Here is a 14,233-nt window from a genome sequence, read left to right as displayed (position 1 = left end):
GCACAGCTAGGCAGTAAGCGCGGTTGGCTTCTGCTCTTAGACATGCGGGAAGAGAGACAGGTCTGAAATGTCAAATTCCCTAGCTTTCCGTTTCTTAACAATACCAGCACCAAAAGTATCTGTACAGAATAGCATAAGTGGATACGTGGTTTTTGTTCTCAGACCTCACAAAACAAACTGGTTTACATTAACTTTGTAGAATGACTTTGGAGGCCTGTTGGTTTTTGTGCTTAATATCCAGGATTTTGGTGGTGGGAAAGAGAGTCCAAGTATGGGAACTTCAGCTTGATAACTTGAAGATCGAGAGAACTGTTCTCTGGCTCTGGGTAGAGATGGGAAGATGGAAGAATTTCATTTTTCTAGCTCTTTCCTGGTTGCATTTCATGCATCTATTGCAAATAGCAATACTGCAGTTTGACAGTCAGTATGTAGAAATGTATAAATATCGTGCAGTGAAAGGAATCTGAGGTAGTGGTTTGCATCTCCCAAAAAGAGATTTAAAAAAAAAAAAAGATGCCAGAAACATTTATTTGCACATACCTTTCATTCTGCTTTGCATGGACAAGTCTGCTTTTATAACCCCTCATTTCAGCCCATCTGTTTGATACTAACCCTTTCTTATGTAGCCTTACAGCTGGAACGCATTGAATCATCAACATCGTGTGTGGAAATCAAAGGATTTTTGATTTATTTTGTGATGTGACTATAAAGTATATTGGAAGTCCAGAGACTAATGGAGGCTTTGGTGCACTTGCCGTGCCAATGTGGGAGATTGTATACATTTCCCCAGTATTCACACATGCCCGGGGGATCAGAGACCGCTAGTGTCTTCAAATACACTCTGTTTTGCAAACCCTATTTGCCAAAGAGACAATGGAGAGGGCTTTATTATTTGTATTGCAGTGGTGTCTAGAGGGCCGAATGAGATCAGGACAACTATGGGCTAAACAGTCTACAGGTTTACAGTATGATGCAATCCCAGCCCTGAACAACTTTGTCTAAATAGTCAAGACAAAGGTATTGGAGTTTTCTCAGTTTTACAGATGGGAAACTGAGGCATGGAGGTGAAGCAACTTGCCCGAGGGGACACAGGAATCCTGCCAGAGCAGGGAATTGAACCCAGAGTCTGTCCATACTGTAACCACAAAATCATTGTTTGTGGTTAAGACATTGGACTAGGACTTAAAAGTTCTGGGTTCTATTCCCTGCTCTCCCTCAGACTTAGGCAAGTCACTTAACCTCTCTGTACGTGCATTCCCCATCTGTAAAATGGGATTACTTAACACCTCTTTTGAGGTAGGATGAGGATGCATTTTAGAAATAGTGTTGAGTGTTGTAGGCAACCCTATACTGGTGGAATAGGCTGCTCTCACGTGTGAGTAAGCCTGACTCTGTTCTTGCATCTGCTCTGACATAGCAGTAAATTAGGAAGACCACCTGGGGGTTAATGTGCATGAGGGTTTACCCCTAAATGGGTTGGGACTGCCTTCTTGGAAACTGTAGGAAAAAGCATGCACATTAAGTTCAATGACATCTGTTTATAAACCTGCTTATAAGACCTAACATGCTGTTAATTAATTAGATGGTGATCCACTGGGGAAGTGGATATCCTTTCTCCACCCCCACCAAAAAAAAAAAAAGTGGACGTGTTTTGTTTACAGTTGTGGGGGTTGGGTCAGCTCCCTACACTAGTGTGATCAAAATTTCTTCACTCTGGGTTGGGCTGGGCTCATATAAAGTGAATCTACAGTTCTGGATTTTAAACTATCCCAATTTCCTTTCTTCTCCGCTAATTGGCGCTCCTTTGTCTGATTTGAAGTGTGTTTACAGAGACAGAATTTTAGACACCTCTCAATCCATTCCCATAATTCATCCCCCCCTCAATTTTTAATGAATTATTAGCGATCTCCGAATAATATCTGGAAGCAAAATGCATATAGTGTAACTGCTGTCTAGGCCTTCCCCATCTAATTCCCCTTTGTCGCAACTTTTCACTCTTACTGTACTCAGGTTAGTGTAGTGATAACTATTCGTAAGCAGGCAGTTTTGTGTTGCATTGAAGACAGGCAGGGTAGATTCCTGTATTATGTATGTACTTCTCAGTGATACTGAGTAGGTCATTTGTTGTGAGATCCACAGTGCTGTTTTGGAAAAGAAGATCTAAGTTTCTGTGTATTCTGCCCTGTGTGCATTTGCGTTCTGTTTCCATTGCATTTCGATTCTGCAGCTGCTTGAGGCTAGAAAGAAAGTTCTGCAGTGCCCCTGCATTTTGTAACACACACATGTCTTCAGCTTGGTGCAACTCTTAATTACAAAAGTGTATTCTACTACAAATATCTGTAAGCTGGAAAGGGTCAGATGGTTGAGGCCTATGGTAAAGCTGCAGGACTAGGTTCTACATTCCTCGCTTCATAACTAGGGAAAACGCCCATTAATGTTTGACATGCCTACTTGAGTCTTCTCCAGGCAGGCTGAGATTTCTGCCTTGTGGGATTTTACTAGGCAGACTGCTGTGCTGCTCTTAGCACTCTTAATTCAATGACAGGTTTCAGAGTAGCAGCCGTGTTAGTCTGTATCCGCAAAAAGAACAGGAGTACTTGTGGCACCTTAGAGACTAACAAATTTATTAGAGCATAAGCTTTCGTGGACTACAGCCTACTTCTTCGGATGCATATAGAATGGAACATATATTGAGGAGATATATATACACACATACAGAGAGCATAAACAGGTGGGAGTTGTCTTACCAACTCTGAGAGGCCAATTAATTAAGAGAAAAAAAACTTTTGAAGTGATAATCAAGCTAGCCCAGTACAGACAGTTTGATAAGAAGTGTGAGCATACTTACAAGGGGAGATAGATTCAATGTTTGTAATGGCTCAGCCATTCCCAGTCCTTATTCAAACCAGAGTTGATTGTGTCTAGTTTGCATATCAATTCCAGCTCAGCAGTCTCTCGTTGGAGTCTGTTTTTGAAGTTTTTCTGTTGTAATATAGCCACCCGCAGGTCTGTCACTGAATGACCAGACAGATTAAAGTGTTCTCCCACTGGTTTTTGAGTATTTTGATTCCTGATGTCAGATATTCAAGATATTAAGATAAGATGTCTTAATTCAATGTACATTTAACCCCATTGAAATCAGGAACTGAAAACTAAGATTCCCATACAAAAGAGATCCACGTTTGTAAATATTAAAGATAACATGGTCAAGTGACCAAGTCAGTGATGCTGTGGGAACCTTAATCTTTGAATGTCTACTTTTTTTGCATTTGAATTCTCGTCCTTAATAGAATCCATTAGTTTGTTTTTGCCAAGAGGAAATCCAATGCAATCTTTTAATCAAAAGTAAGAGGGAAAACACTTGACTGCACATAGGAATAAATGTACTTGACCATGCATCTCTGAAAACCTGGAATGTCCCCGTTTTCAGGGCCTGTCCATCAGTCTTTCTGCTCCTGATCTTTGTATCCCTGCAGCGTCTATATTGGCGCTTTTCAGTGCTAAAACTTTTATCGCTCAGAGGGGTGTTTTTTCACACCCCTGAACAACAAAAGTTTTAGAGCTGAAAGTGGCAGTCTAGAGACTGCCTAAGATGTTAAATCCTCATCCTTGCCTAATCTTTGTTTTCTTGTGCCTGTGACATGGGTGGAGGGGAAGAAAATGGGTTTAAATAGTATATGGAAGAGACTCCAGTTCCTTATTCACTCATTTAATTAAACCAGCTATATTTTGTGTAAATAGAGCAGAAAGAGTTCTAACTGCTGACGGTTTCAATGTGTTTTAGCCTTGCAAACCTCGTGGTTTACTGAGCTGGGATAGCAGTGGCCTTGTAAAGTGAGTCTGTACAAGGAAATGACCTGGTGCTCACTCTGGTTGTCCTGTGTTTGCTAGCAGTTAATTTTCAACACCAATTTGGGAAGGTGCGGGGAAGCCATTGCTGATTTTTGTCATGTGAGCTATTTGCTTAGTGTGGACGCTGCTGCTTTATTCTCTGTAGGAGAGAAATGAGTGTGGTCTACTGGATTTTGCTTCTGGCTGGGAGCTAGGAACTCCTGAGTTAATTCTGACTGCCACTGATTCAGTCTGACTTGAAGAAAGTTAGTTAATTTATCTGGGTATGTCTATATGGCATTCAGGAGGTGTGATTTCAGTACATATAAGCATATCTGAGCTAGCTTGCTAAAAATGGCAGTGTAGCTGTAGTGCTACAGACTAGCTGTCAGAGTATAATCCCACCTGGGACCCGGGGTACGTACTCAGGCGGCTAGCCCATGCTGCCGTGCTTTCACTGCTGTTCTTCATGAGCAAGCATGTGTATGCCCGCATATGCTTCAGTCATGCCTTCTGATTGCTGTGTTGATGTATCCTCTGTGTCTTGGTTTCCCGTCTGTAAAATGGGGATACTTATCTGTCATACCAGAGTGCTAAGAGTTAATTAGTTGATTTTTTTACAATGCTTTGACAATAAAAAATGCCACATAATATAATGATATTTAGCACTTCTATAGTGCGCTGTCTTTTATTATTTTGCAGATAGGGAAATTGGCCCAAATCACACTGCAAGTCAGTCAGGGCTGGTGATAGAATCCAGACCTCTTGATTCTTAGTCCTGTCACCAAGCGATTGTACCCTCCTGGGAAGTACTAGGATGTGTAACTAGAAGTTGGGGATATTAATACCTGGCATATAAACTGCATTTTATCCCAGCAATTCAAGCCAAGGCTGACTAGGAAGCTTTAATATAATGCTGCTTTCCTCCCCATCCACTTGACTCTTAGCAGGTCAGTGGTTTTGGATGTGGATTCTGTGAAGATATGGCTCGCTGTCCTGATGAATCGGAATGGTTTTCCTGCATGCATATTTGAATGCCCCACCCTAGCATGAGTGAAGTGCTTCTATTCTTTTTCATATTATACTTGTCCTGAATCCCCAAACCTTTCACCCTTTCCAGCGCAAGACCATTCTGGATAGTCCCCAAGAAGCCCCACCTGCCCAATCCAAGAGAAAGTCAGGTCACCTGACTGTAAGTCCTGTTGGGGATGGGGGACAGCTAACAAGTGGTTGTCTTTTGTGAATAAACGGGAGGAAGAAACAGCCCCCGTTTGGACAAAAACTTCATGCTGAAGTGTATGGGCCCCAGGCGATTTGATGAATTCTTGCAATGCATTTGCCACCAATTCTATGCTGGACACTCGGGAGTCTGTCCATAGGCAGACTGTCAGTATTCACAGTTAAAATATAGGTCTTAATGTAAATAATAGGTATATCTCCATATATTCTATTATATCATATCTCATAGAACTGGAAGGGACCTTGAAAGGTCATCGAGTCCAGCCCCTTGCCTTCACTAGCAGGACCAAGTACTGATTTTTGCCCCAGATCCCTAAGTGGCCCCCTCAAGGATTGAACTCACAACCTGGGTTTAGCAGGCCAATGCTCAAACCACTGAGCTATCCCTCCCCCCCTCTTAAGAACTCAATAGGTAGCTCTCCCACCTCTGAGCTAAAGGCCCCGGATTGCAGATCTGCACCTATATGTCAGCGCCCGTGCCTATCACGAGTGGTTTGCCCTTTGGATGAGACTTGAGATTTTGGCATCTTGTGCCACCTGGAAGCCACACTCCAGGGGTCCAGGAGCGGGGGGTTTCTTCTAAGATCTGCCCGTTAACCCAAAGCCTTGTGTCAGAACAGTAATCTTTGGCTGAGGGCTGAATCTGGTGTTCTCCAAGGTGTGCTCCTCTTCTAGCTGGAAGGGGTTGTATGAAAGATAGACGATGCTCCTCTTTTCTTCCTGCTCCCTTCGCAGCCGTCCCAGCCTTTCCTGGCACCCACCAAGCTTAGGAGCCAACCTATAGCAGGGCAGCCACAAGACTGGTTTGTGTAACTTGGGGGGGAAAAACAATCTGCAGGAGTATCCCTGGTGCCCTGGACACAAGACCCTGGGGGGCTAATGCAGAGCAGAACACATAGTTCTCATGTTACCTGAACCCCGGGACGCTATCGAATTCACTGCAGAAAATATAAGAATGGCCATACTAGGTCAGACCAATGGTCCGTCTAGGCCAATATCCTGTCTTCCGCCAGTGGCCAATGACAGATGCTTTAAAGGGAATGAACAGAGCGGGGCACTCATCGGGTGACCCATCTCCTGTGGTCCAGTCCCAGCATCTGGCAGTCAAGAGGCTTAGGGATCCCCAGAGCATGGGATTGTATCCCTAACCATTTTGGCTAATAGCCATTGATGGACCTATCCTCCATGAATTTATCTAGTTCTTTTTTGAACCCGGTTTTGGCCTTCACAGCATCCCTTGGCAACAAATTCCACTTGCTAACTGTGTATTGTATGAAGAAGTATTTCCTTTTGTTTATTTTAAACCTACTGCCTATTCATTGGGTGATCCCTGGTTCTTGTTCTACACGAAGGAGTAAATAATACTTCCTTATTCACTTTCTCCACACCATTCATGATTTTATAGACCTATGTCATACCCCCGTCACTTGTCTCTTTTCCAAGCTGAACAGTCCCAGTTAGAAGCTGTTCCATAGCCTTAATTATTTTTCTTGCCCTTCTCTGTGCCTTTTCTGTTTCTAATGCATCTTTTTTGAGATGTGGCGACCAGAACTGCACACAGTATTCAAGGTGTGGATGTACCATGATTTATATAGTGGTATTATGATATTTACTGTCTTCCTATCTGTCCCTTTCCTACTGGAACCTACATACTGTTTGCTTTTTTGACAGCCCTTACACATTGAGTGGATGTTTTCAGAGAACTATCCGCAGTGACTCGAAGATCCCTTTCTTGAGTGGTAACAGCAAATTTAGACCTCATCATTTTGTGTATATAGTTGGGATTTTGTTTTCCAATGTGCATTACTTTGCATTTATCAACATTGAATTTCATCTGCCATTTTGTTGCCCAGTCACGCAGTTTTGTGAGATCCCTTTGTAGCTCTTCGCAGTCTGCTTTGGACTTAACTATCTTGGGTAATTTTGTGTCATCGGCAAACTGTTTACCCCTTTTCCAGATCATTATGAATGTTGAACAGCACCGATCCCAGTACAGATCCTTGGTGGACACCACTCTTTACTTCTCTCCATTCTGATAACTCACCATTTATTCCTACCCTTTGTTTCCTATCTTTTAACCAGTTAGTGATTCATGAGAGAATGGTCTCTTTATGCTATGAATGCTTAGTTTGCTTAAGAGCCTTTGGTGAGGGACCTTGTCAAAGGCTTTGTGAAAGTCCAAGTACACTATATCTACGGGTCAAGTATCAGAGGGGTAGCTGTGTTAGTCTGAATCTGTAAAAAGCAACAGAGGGTCCTGTGGCACCTTTGAGACTAACAGAAGTATTGGGAGCATAAGCTTTCGTGGGTAAGAATCTCACTTCTTAACCTCGTTATCTCCATACTGATTTATACCTGCCTCTGGAGATTTCCATTACTTGCATCTGAAGAAGTGAGGTTCTTACCCACGAAAGCTTATGCTCCCAATACTTCTGTTAGTCTCAAAGGTGCCACAGGACCCTCTGTTGCTTTATATCTACGGGATCATCCTTGTCCACATATTTGTTGACCCTCTCAAAGAATTCTAGTAGATTGAGGCAGGATTTCCCTTTACAAAAGCCATGTTGACTTTCCCAACAAATCCTGTTCATGTATGTGTCTGATAATTCTGTTCTTTACTATCGTTTCAACCAGTTTGCCTGGTACTGAAGTTAGGCTTACTGGCCTGCAATTGTCAGGATTACCTCTGGAGCCTTTTTTAAAAATCGGCATCACATTAGCCAGTCCTCCAGTCATCTGGTACAGAAGCAGATTTAGACGATAGGCTACGTACCACAGTTAATAGTTCTGCAGTTTCATATTTGAATTCCTTCAGAATCCTTGGCTGAATCCCATCTGATCCTAGTGACCAGTTACTGTTTAATTTATCAGTTTGTGCCAAAACGTCCTCTGTTGACACCTGAATCTGGGAAAGTTTTCAGATTTAAAAAGAATGGCTCCGGTATGGGAATCTCCCTCGCATCCTCTGCAATGAAGATGATGCAAATAATTAATTTAGCTTCTCCACAATGGCCTTGTCTTCCTTTAGTGCTCCTTTAGCCCCTCGATCGTCCAGCGGCCCCACTGGTTGTTTGGCAGGCTTCCTGCTTCTGAACAAAATTGTTTGCTGTTAGTCTTTTGCTAGTTCTATGTTCTCATGTTCTATTCCTACCTTTGCCACTGATTTACTGAATGACCTCAGCTAAGTCACTTCAGCCATCTGTACCTCAGTTTCCTTGTCTGTAATTTGAAGCTCTTCACCTCCTTAGCAGGGGTGTTAGTGTAAGTAATGTTTGTAAATTTTTTGAGGTGCACTAGAGAAGCTTTGGAAGATGCTAGAGATGCAAATATTAAGGTAGCCCACAGTTTGGGACTGTAGAAATGTGGTGTTCTTCTGAACCTGCCAGCTCCACTAGAAATTGGCACATGAATTACATTCTGATTTTTGTGTTTAACGTTTGCTTTAAAAGGCTTGCGATCAAAAGGGCTCTTTCCTAGCTAGCCGGTAAAATCTGTTCTTTTTCCCCAGTGTTGTCTACTGCCTTCCTGCTTTAGAGAGGCAGCATGTCTGTCTTAGTCTGAGAACTGAGTGAACAGGCTAGTTTTTCATCTTGGTTTCCCTTGTTGCAGAGTGCAAGCACGACCTCTTCTGCTGGGCCTGGTGGTGACCAAAATGAGCTCGTCACCAGAATAGCTAACCTGGAGGTGGAGAACCAAAATCTCCACAGTGGTAAGTGAGAAATCTCTGGCAAGAAAACACATTGGACTTGGCAGCTAGTGGCAGGCACATCTTGCTGACCACTCAGTGTATGTCGTGAAGCCCTGTGAATTGTGTGTATTTTGCTGGTGGTTTTGTTAACGTTGGAGCGAGGATTTCTCTCGCGTTGGGATAGATGCAGTTTGCTTGGTAGCCTGCCTAGAGTGAAAGCAAACTCATCCTGACCTGACCAAAGAATTGCTGCATCTTCTGCCATGTGTTGAACCAGTAAGATGAGAGAGTTCTTTCTCCCTTTTCTAGTTGTTGCAGATCTTCAGCTGGCCATCTCCAAGCTGGAAACTCGCCTGAACACGCTAGAAAAATCCTCCACCTCTCACCATCCCTCAGCAACGCCGCCAACCCAGGTAATCAACTCCTCAAGGTGCCAGGTCCGTTTAGAATACTTCATGCCATCTACTAAGGAGAAAAGCGATCTCTGCACGAGTGTTAGCCAAGGCCTCCCCAGCAGAGCCTTCTAGAGCTGCTCTTTCGTCCTCATCTCAGCCCATGTGCAGATGCAGAGCATGGATTCTCCTGCTTCAGGCCCAGTGAAGAGGATATGTGATGGGCCAGATCCTCAGCTGGGACAAATCTGCAGAGGTCCACCAAAATCTGTGATGCTAAGCCAGTAATTGACACTTGAGTATAAATGGGCGCACACTAAGTAAACTAAGCGTTTTGGTACCTATTAGGTATATAGCAAGGAGAGACCTATACAGATGGACAGACTTGGGGACCTATTGGTTCTCACAAGCCTTGTGAGAATCTTTGCCTCGAGTAGGAAAAAGTAATATCTCTGGGAGCTGAGTATCCTGTATCCATTGCATCTTGCTCCAGTTTGGAGGATGCATTGGAGACCTTTAATGGAATTAACTTTTGCCCCTGTGTATTGTATTCTATAAATACTCGTACAGTAACTCCTCACGTAAAGTCGTCCAGATTAACGTTGTTTCGTTGCTGATCAAGTAGGGAACATGCTCGTTTAAAGTTGCGCAATGCTCCCTTCTGACGTTGTTTGGCAGCCGCCTGCTTTGTCTGCTGCTTGCAGGAAGAGCAGCCCGTTGCAGCTAGCTGGTGGGGGCTTGGAACCAGGGTGGACCGGCAGCCCCCCGTCAGCTCCCCGCTCCCCTAAGTTCCCTGTGCAGCAGCTGCCCAGCAGGCTACCAATTGCAGCTGTCCCTCCCCCACTGCCATGTGCTGCTCCTGCCCTCTGCCTTGGAGCTGCTCCCCGAGACTCCTGCTTGCTGTGCGGGGGGGGAGGGAAGGAAAGGGGGGCTAATGTCAGGGTGTTCCCCTCCCCCCTGCTCCTGCACTCCGCTTACCCCATCTTCCACAGAGCAGGGGAAACACACCAGGGCTCAGGATGGAGGGAGCTTGCAGCAGCTGCAGTCTCAGAATTAACAAGGCCAGGTTCTTAAAGGGGAAATGCGCATATCTCCCTCCGTCCTGCTGCCTTGTGTAGAGAGAGAGTTAACCCTTGAGGGCTCAGCCAATTACTAGTTCATCATTTATCAGTAAGGGAAATCTCCCACCCTCTGACTCCTCCACCTCAACCAACCTTCACAGTCATCATCGCAGTGTACCAGTATTAAACCCTCGGCTGGATGTGCCAGATGACTGTGGTTCGTGGAGCTGTTTCGTTGCTGTAAAATGCCTTGCAGCCTGAGCGCCACGAGCCAGTCGGCTGCACAGGCCAGCCACAGGTTTTTCTTGGCTGCAGAGACGTACCCTTAAAGTGCCTTCCAGCAGGGCACTGAGCAGTGAGATTAACCTACGTAACGTGGTTCACGCCTCTCTTCCCTCCCTTGCCCACAGGAAGAATTGTTTGTGCGCTGGAGCAATTTGTTTGGGGGGTTATTTTTAAGTGTACATGTTGCTATGCTGCTTAGCGAAGGCAACCTGCGGACATGTGCCTGGCACTTAGGCTCTTTTAGATATGCTGGGCCCAGGCCATTGAGTGCCTGGAATAGAAGCACCAAGCTCCTGGCTGCATGACTCTGAGCTCTTGCCTTTGGATGGTGGCATAGTCTAGTTTTGGCAAGTCAGGTCATCACTGTGACGGGGGGTGGAGTTTGCTGCTTTGTTTTACACTTGGATTTATTTTCTCCCTCTTTTGCCCATTGCTTCCATGAAGCATGTCACCCCAATGAAGAAGGTGGAATCACCTGCTGCTCCCCCAAAGAAAGTGGAACTCCCTTCTGCTCCCCCTGCAAAGAAAGTAGGACCATCTGAGGCTGACGACGAAGATGAGGATGATGACATTGACCTATTTGGCAGTGGGGATGAAGAGGAAGACCAGGAGGCTGCCAAAGTTCGGGAAGAGCGACTACGCCAGTATGCGGAGAAGAAGTCTAAAAAGCCTGGCCTCATTGCCAAGTCGTCCATCCTTCTGGATGTCAAGCCTGTAAGCAGCTTAAGCTATTCCTTACACAACAACTGTTTTGGCTCTGAAGTGGGGTGCCTGTCCTGAGATTATGATTGTAACATTGCAGGAGTGTGTGGGTTGCATCTAACTTGCAGACTGCAGCTGCCCTGTGTAGATGATCTGGTGCATAAATTACAGAACCTATCAGCATGCAGTTGTTTGGATCGGCATTGAGCATTGCATGATGGGATCTGTGAGCCATTCTGCTCCATATTAAAGATGGCAGTTGCAGATGTTCTGTGGGCTGCAGTTTGATCACCCCTGGTTTGGAAGATCTTCTCTTGGGGATTATTTACGTGGTCAGTTAGAGTGTGGGAAGCTGGGGTGTAAATCCTTAGCTCTCTAGCCTGCTGTGCACTATCTGGGCAGGTGGGCCCTGCTACCACGCACTAAAAGTTCCATAGTGCGCTTGGACATACTGCTGTTTCAGTCTTAGTGTGGCAGGCTACAGTGTTTGTACGTTCACACCCTGGCTTGCCATGCATGATGTCTGTGTGGAAAAGCCCTTGACAAAACTTGCACCTGTTAGAGCACACACATAGGGAATAAAAGCCTGAAATACAAGCACAGATTAATGATCAGTAAAGCACAAACTCTCTCAAGAGGACAATGAAACAGAGGTGTATAGGATTACCCAACACTTTGGGCTAACTAGATAAGTGCTAAGTAGTAGTTTTACCAACTATCAAGGGCTTAGAGTTAGTTCTTGAAGCTGAGACCCTGAGATGGAAGAAGTGACACATCATTCCAAGAACACTTCCCCTTAGGTATGCAGAATCCAGATCTTCTGCAGTAACTTGGTCTCGCTTCATGCAGAGTCAAACTTGATTCCTCTGGGAAAGGCTCCTTTCATCAAAGAAAGGACTCATTAACAGAGACTGATGGCAAAACTAGGTGGGAAGAGCTGAATACTGGCGCATCACTGACTAGAGCATTGCCTAGCAAATTGGCAGGTACAAGTAGAATTCATGATTTTGTCAGTCTTGTTCTCTGCTGAGCACAGAAGAGTTCCATCTCGCATCTCCTCGCTGCTTTCCTGATCGCAGCCCTATACGGTAGTGTGTTAAACCTCTTGTTGCTGACTTATGTATGGAATTGGAATACATACCACATAAGATCCTGTTGAGGATTGCAGAGTCCTCAGTCCCGACAGACAGTCCCACAGCCTAATGCTAATGTAGGTAAACCTTCTAAGGTCCCTTTTTGTGCTTTGTTAGTGGGACGATGAAACTGACATGGCAAAGATGGAGGAGTGCGTCCGGTCCGTTCAGATGGACGGCCTGGTTTGGGGAGCCTCCAAGTTGGTTCCAGTGGGCTACGGTATTAAGAAACTCCAGATCCAGTGTGTAGTGGAGGATGACAAGATTGGAACAGACATACTGGAGGAGGAGATCACCAAGTTTGAAGACTACGTAAGTCCTCCCCTGGTGCCTTGCAGTGCTTTCAAACACCTGGGCCCTTAAACCCACACCCCAGATTTTGATCCACTTCATGTGTTTGCAGCCTACAGTATATTCAGATTCTGCATCATCTAAACTTTCAAGGGTGGGCGGGGACTTGAGTTTTTAGTCCCCATGTTTGTGACGATAACCTTGAAACCATGGCGAGCATAAGGATGCTGTCCCAGAGCCTGCAAACAGCCTGAAGCAATCGCTTTGAGGTGTGAACCGCCCTTGCCCTTGTACTCACTGGGGTGCCTAGTTCCGGGTGCTTCAGGGACAGCAGTTCACTGTTTTGCTGCTGATTGTTTTAGCGGCTGGGCTGGGACATGGATGTGGGGTGGAGTGACGTCTACAGCAGAGGTGGAATTGGGACTTATTGTGTGGGGAAGAGAGGAGACTCCCAAGGATGGGGACAAGGAGAGAAACAAAGAGCAGAAATAGTGGCAATCCTGAAGGCTAGTTTTTTCCCCACTGAGTGGTTCTGAAGGTGACAAGGCGCATTGACAAATATTAACATAGCCTTTCTGTAGTAAATTAACTCTCTCCTCCCTTTGATCTGTGCAAACTAACCTTTCACGTCAGTGGGAAGTTGCTGTGGATTCAGGAAAGCACATGCAGTTCTAAATTCTATCCTGGCCCACAGACCATAATTAAAAATGGAACTTCTCCCCTTTCTATAGGGTGAGTCTGAAACCAGTTTTAATTTGTAAGCTCTTTGGGGTGGGAACTTTTTCTTGCCGTTTGTACAAGCCCCAGCACAATGGGGTTCTGATCCTAAAAAAAAAAATAAATAAATAATAATAATAATAATTAATAATAATGGAGATATCTTATCTCCTAGAACTGGAAGGGACCTTGAAAGGTCATCGAGTTCAGTCCCCTGCCTTCATTAGCAGGACCAAGTACTGATTTTGCCCCAGATCCCTAAGTGGCCCCCTCAAGGATTGAACTCTCAACCCTGGGTTTAGCAGGCAATGCTCAAACCACTGAGCTATCCCTCCTGATTGCCATTACCAGTTATATAAGCTCCCAATCTTAAAATATGACCATTCGCAGGACTAATTGTTGACTTATAAAAAATGGTCTTTTAATAAAGGATTGTGCTTTATAAACTTTGAGGTGGTTAGGGCAAACGTCTTCTGTCAAGAGACCACCCCAGTAAGTGTGCGTTCTGTACATCTTAAATCTCTGGAACGTATTTTCTGATCTTTAACAGCATTTCTTGTTCTATTTCAGGTGCAGAGTGTCGACATAGCGGCTTTCAACAAGATCTAAGAGCTGACGTTTATCCTTTCTGGAACTGTAACTAATAAAAAGGTCAAGATTTTGAGTGCAGATGGTGTGGGGTGTCTTTCCTTGGAATGTGTGCCAGTTGCACAGTGGATCAGAAGGTGGTAGCCAACATCCCAGGAGTCTCTTGTGCATATTGCTTACAAAACTGCAAAACGGGAAAGCCAACTATCATCCCAATGTCATTGACAAGCTGGTATGACAAGGGGTCCTATAAAATAGCCCAGAGTGAATAGCCACAAATATATCCTACTTGGCTGTATTTTATGC

The 14,233-nt window shown here is 44.7% G+C and overlaps 1 protein-coding gene across 13 annotated transcripts in view; it reads left to right on the top strand.

Annotated features, from left to right (window-relative positions):
* The window catches only part of EEF1D (eukaryotic translation elongation factor 1 delta), a 33,733-nt gene extending 19,725 nt beyond the window's left edge, over positions 1-14,008 (top strand). For 8 of the 13 annotated variants that reach the window (XM_065586382.1, XM_065586384.1, XM_065586381.1 and 5 more), the window contains 5 exons: positions 8,680-8,779; positions 9,068-9,171; positions 10,941-11,210; positions 12,449-12,643; positions 13,910-14,008. In XM_065586382.1, the coding sequence (XP_065442454.1) occupies positions 8,680-8,779; positions 9,068-9,171; positions 10,941-11,210; positions 12,449-12,643; positions 13,910-13,948 (708 nt within the window). In that variant the 3' untranslated portion in view covers positions 13,949-14,008. Of the gene's footprint in view, positions 1-4,951; positions 5,024-8,679; positions 8,780-9,067; positions 9,172-10,940; positions 11,211-12,448; positions 12,644-13,909 lie in introns of all 13 variants that reach the window. The other 5 variants (XM_065586377.1, XM_065586378.1, XM_065586375.1 and 2 more) reach the window with 1 other exon arrangement.
* The last annotated feature ends 225 nt before the right edge of the window (positions 14,009-14,233 follow it).

This window comes from Chrysemys picta, chromosome 2 (genome assembly GCF_011386835.1).
Source record: "Chrysemys picta bellii isolate R12L10 chromosome 2, ASM1138683v2, whole genome shotgun sequence".
Taxonomy (NCBI): domain Eukaryota; kingdom Metazoa; phylum Chordata; order Testudines; family Emydidae; genus Chrysemys; species Chrysemys picta.
The sequence above is the reverse complement of the archived record's forward strand: the minus strand, read 5'-3'. Positions and strand labels throughout refer to the sequence as shown.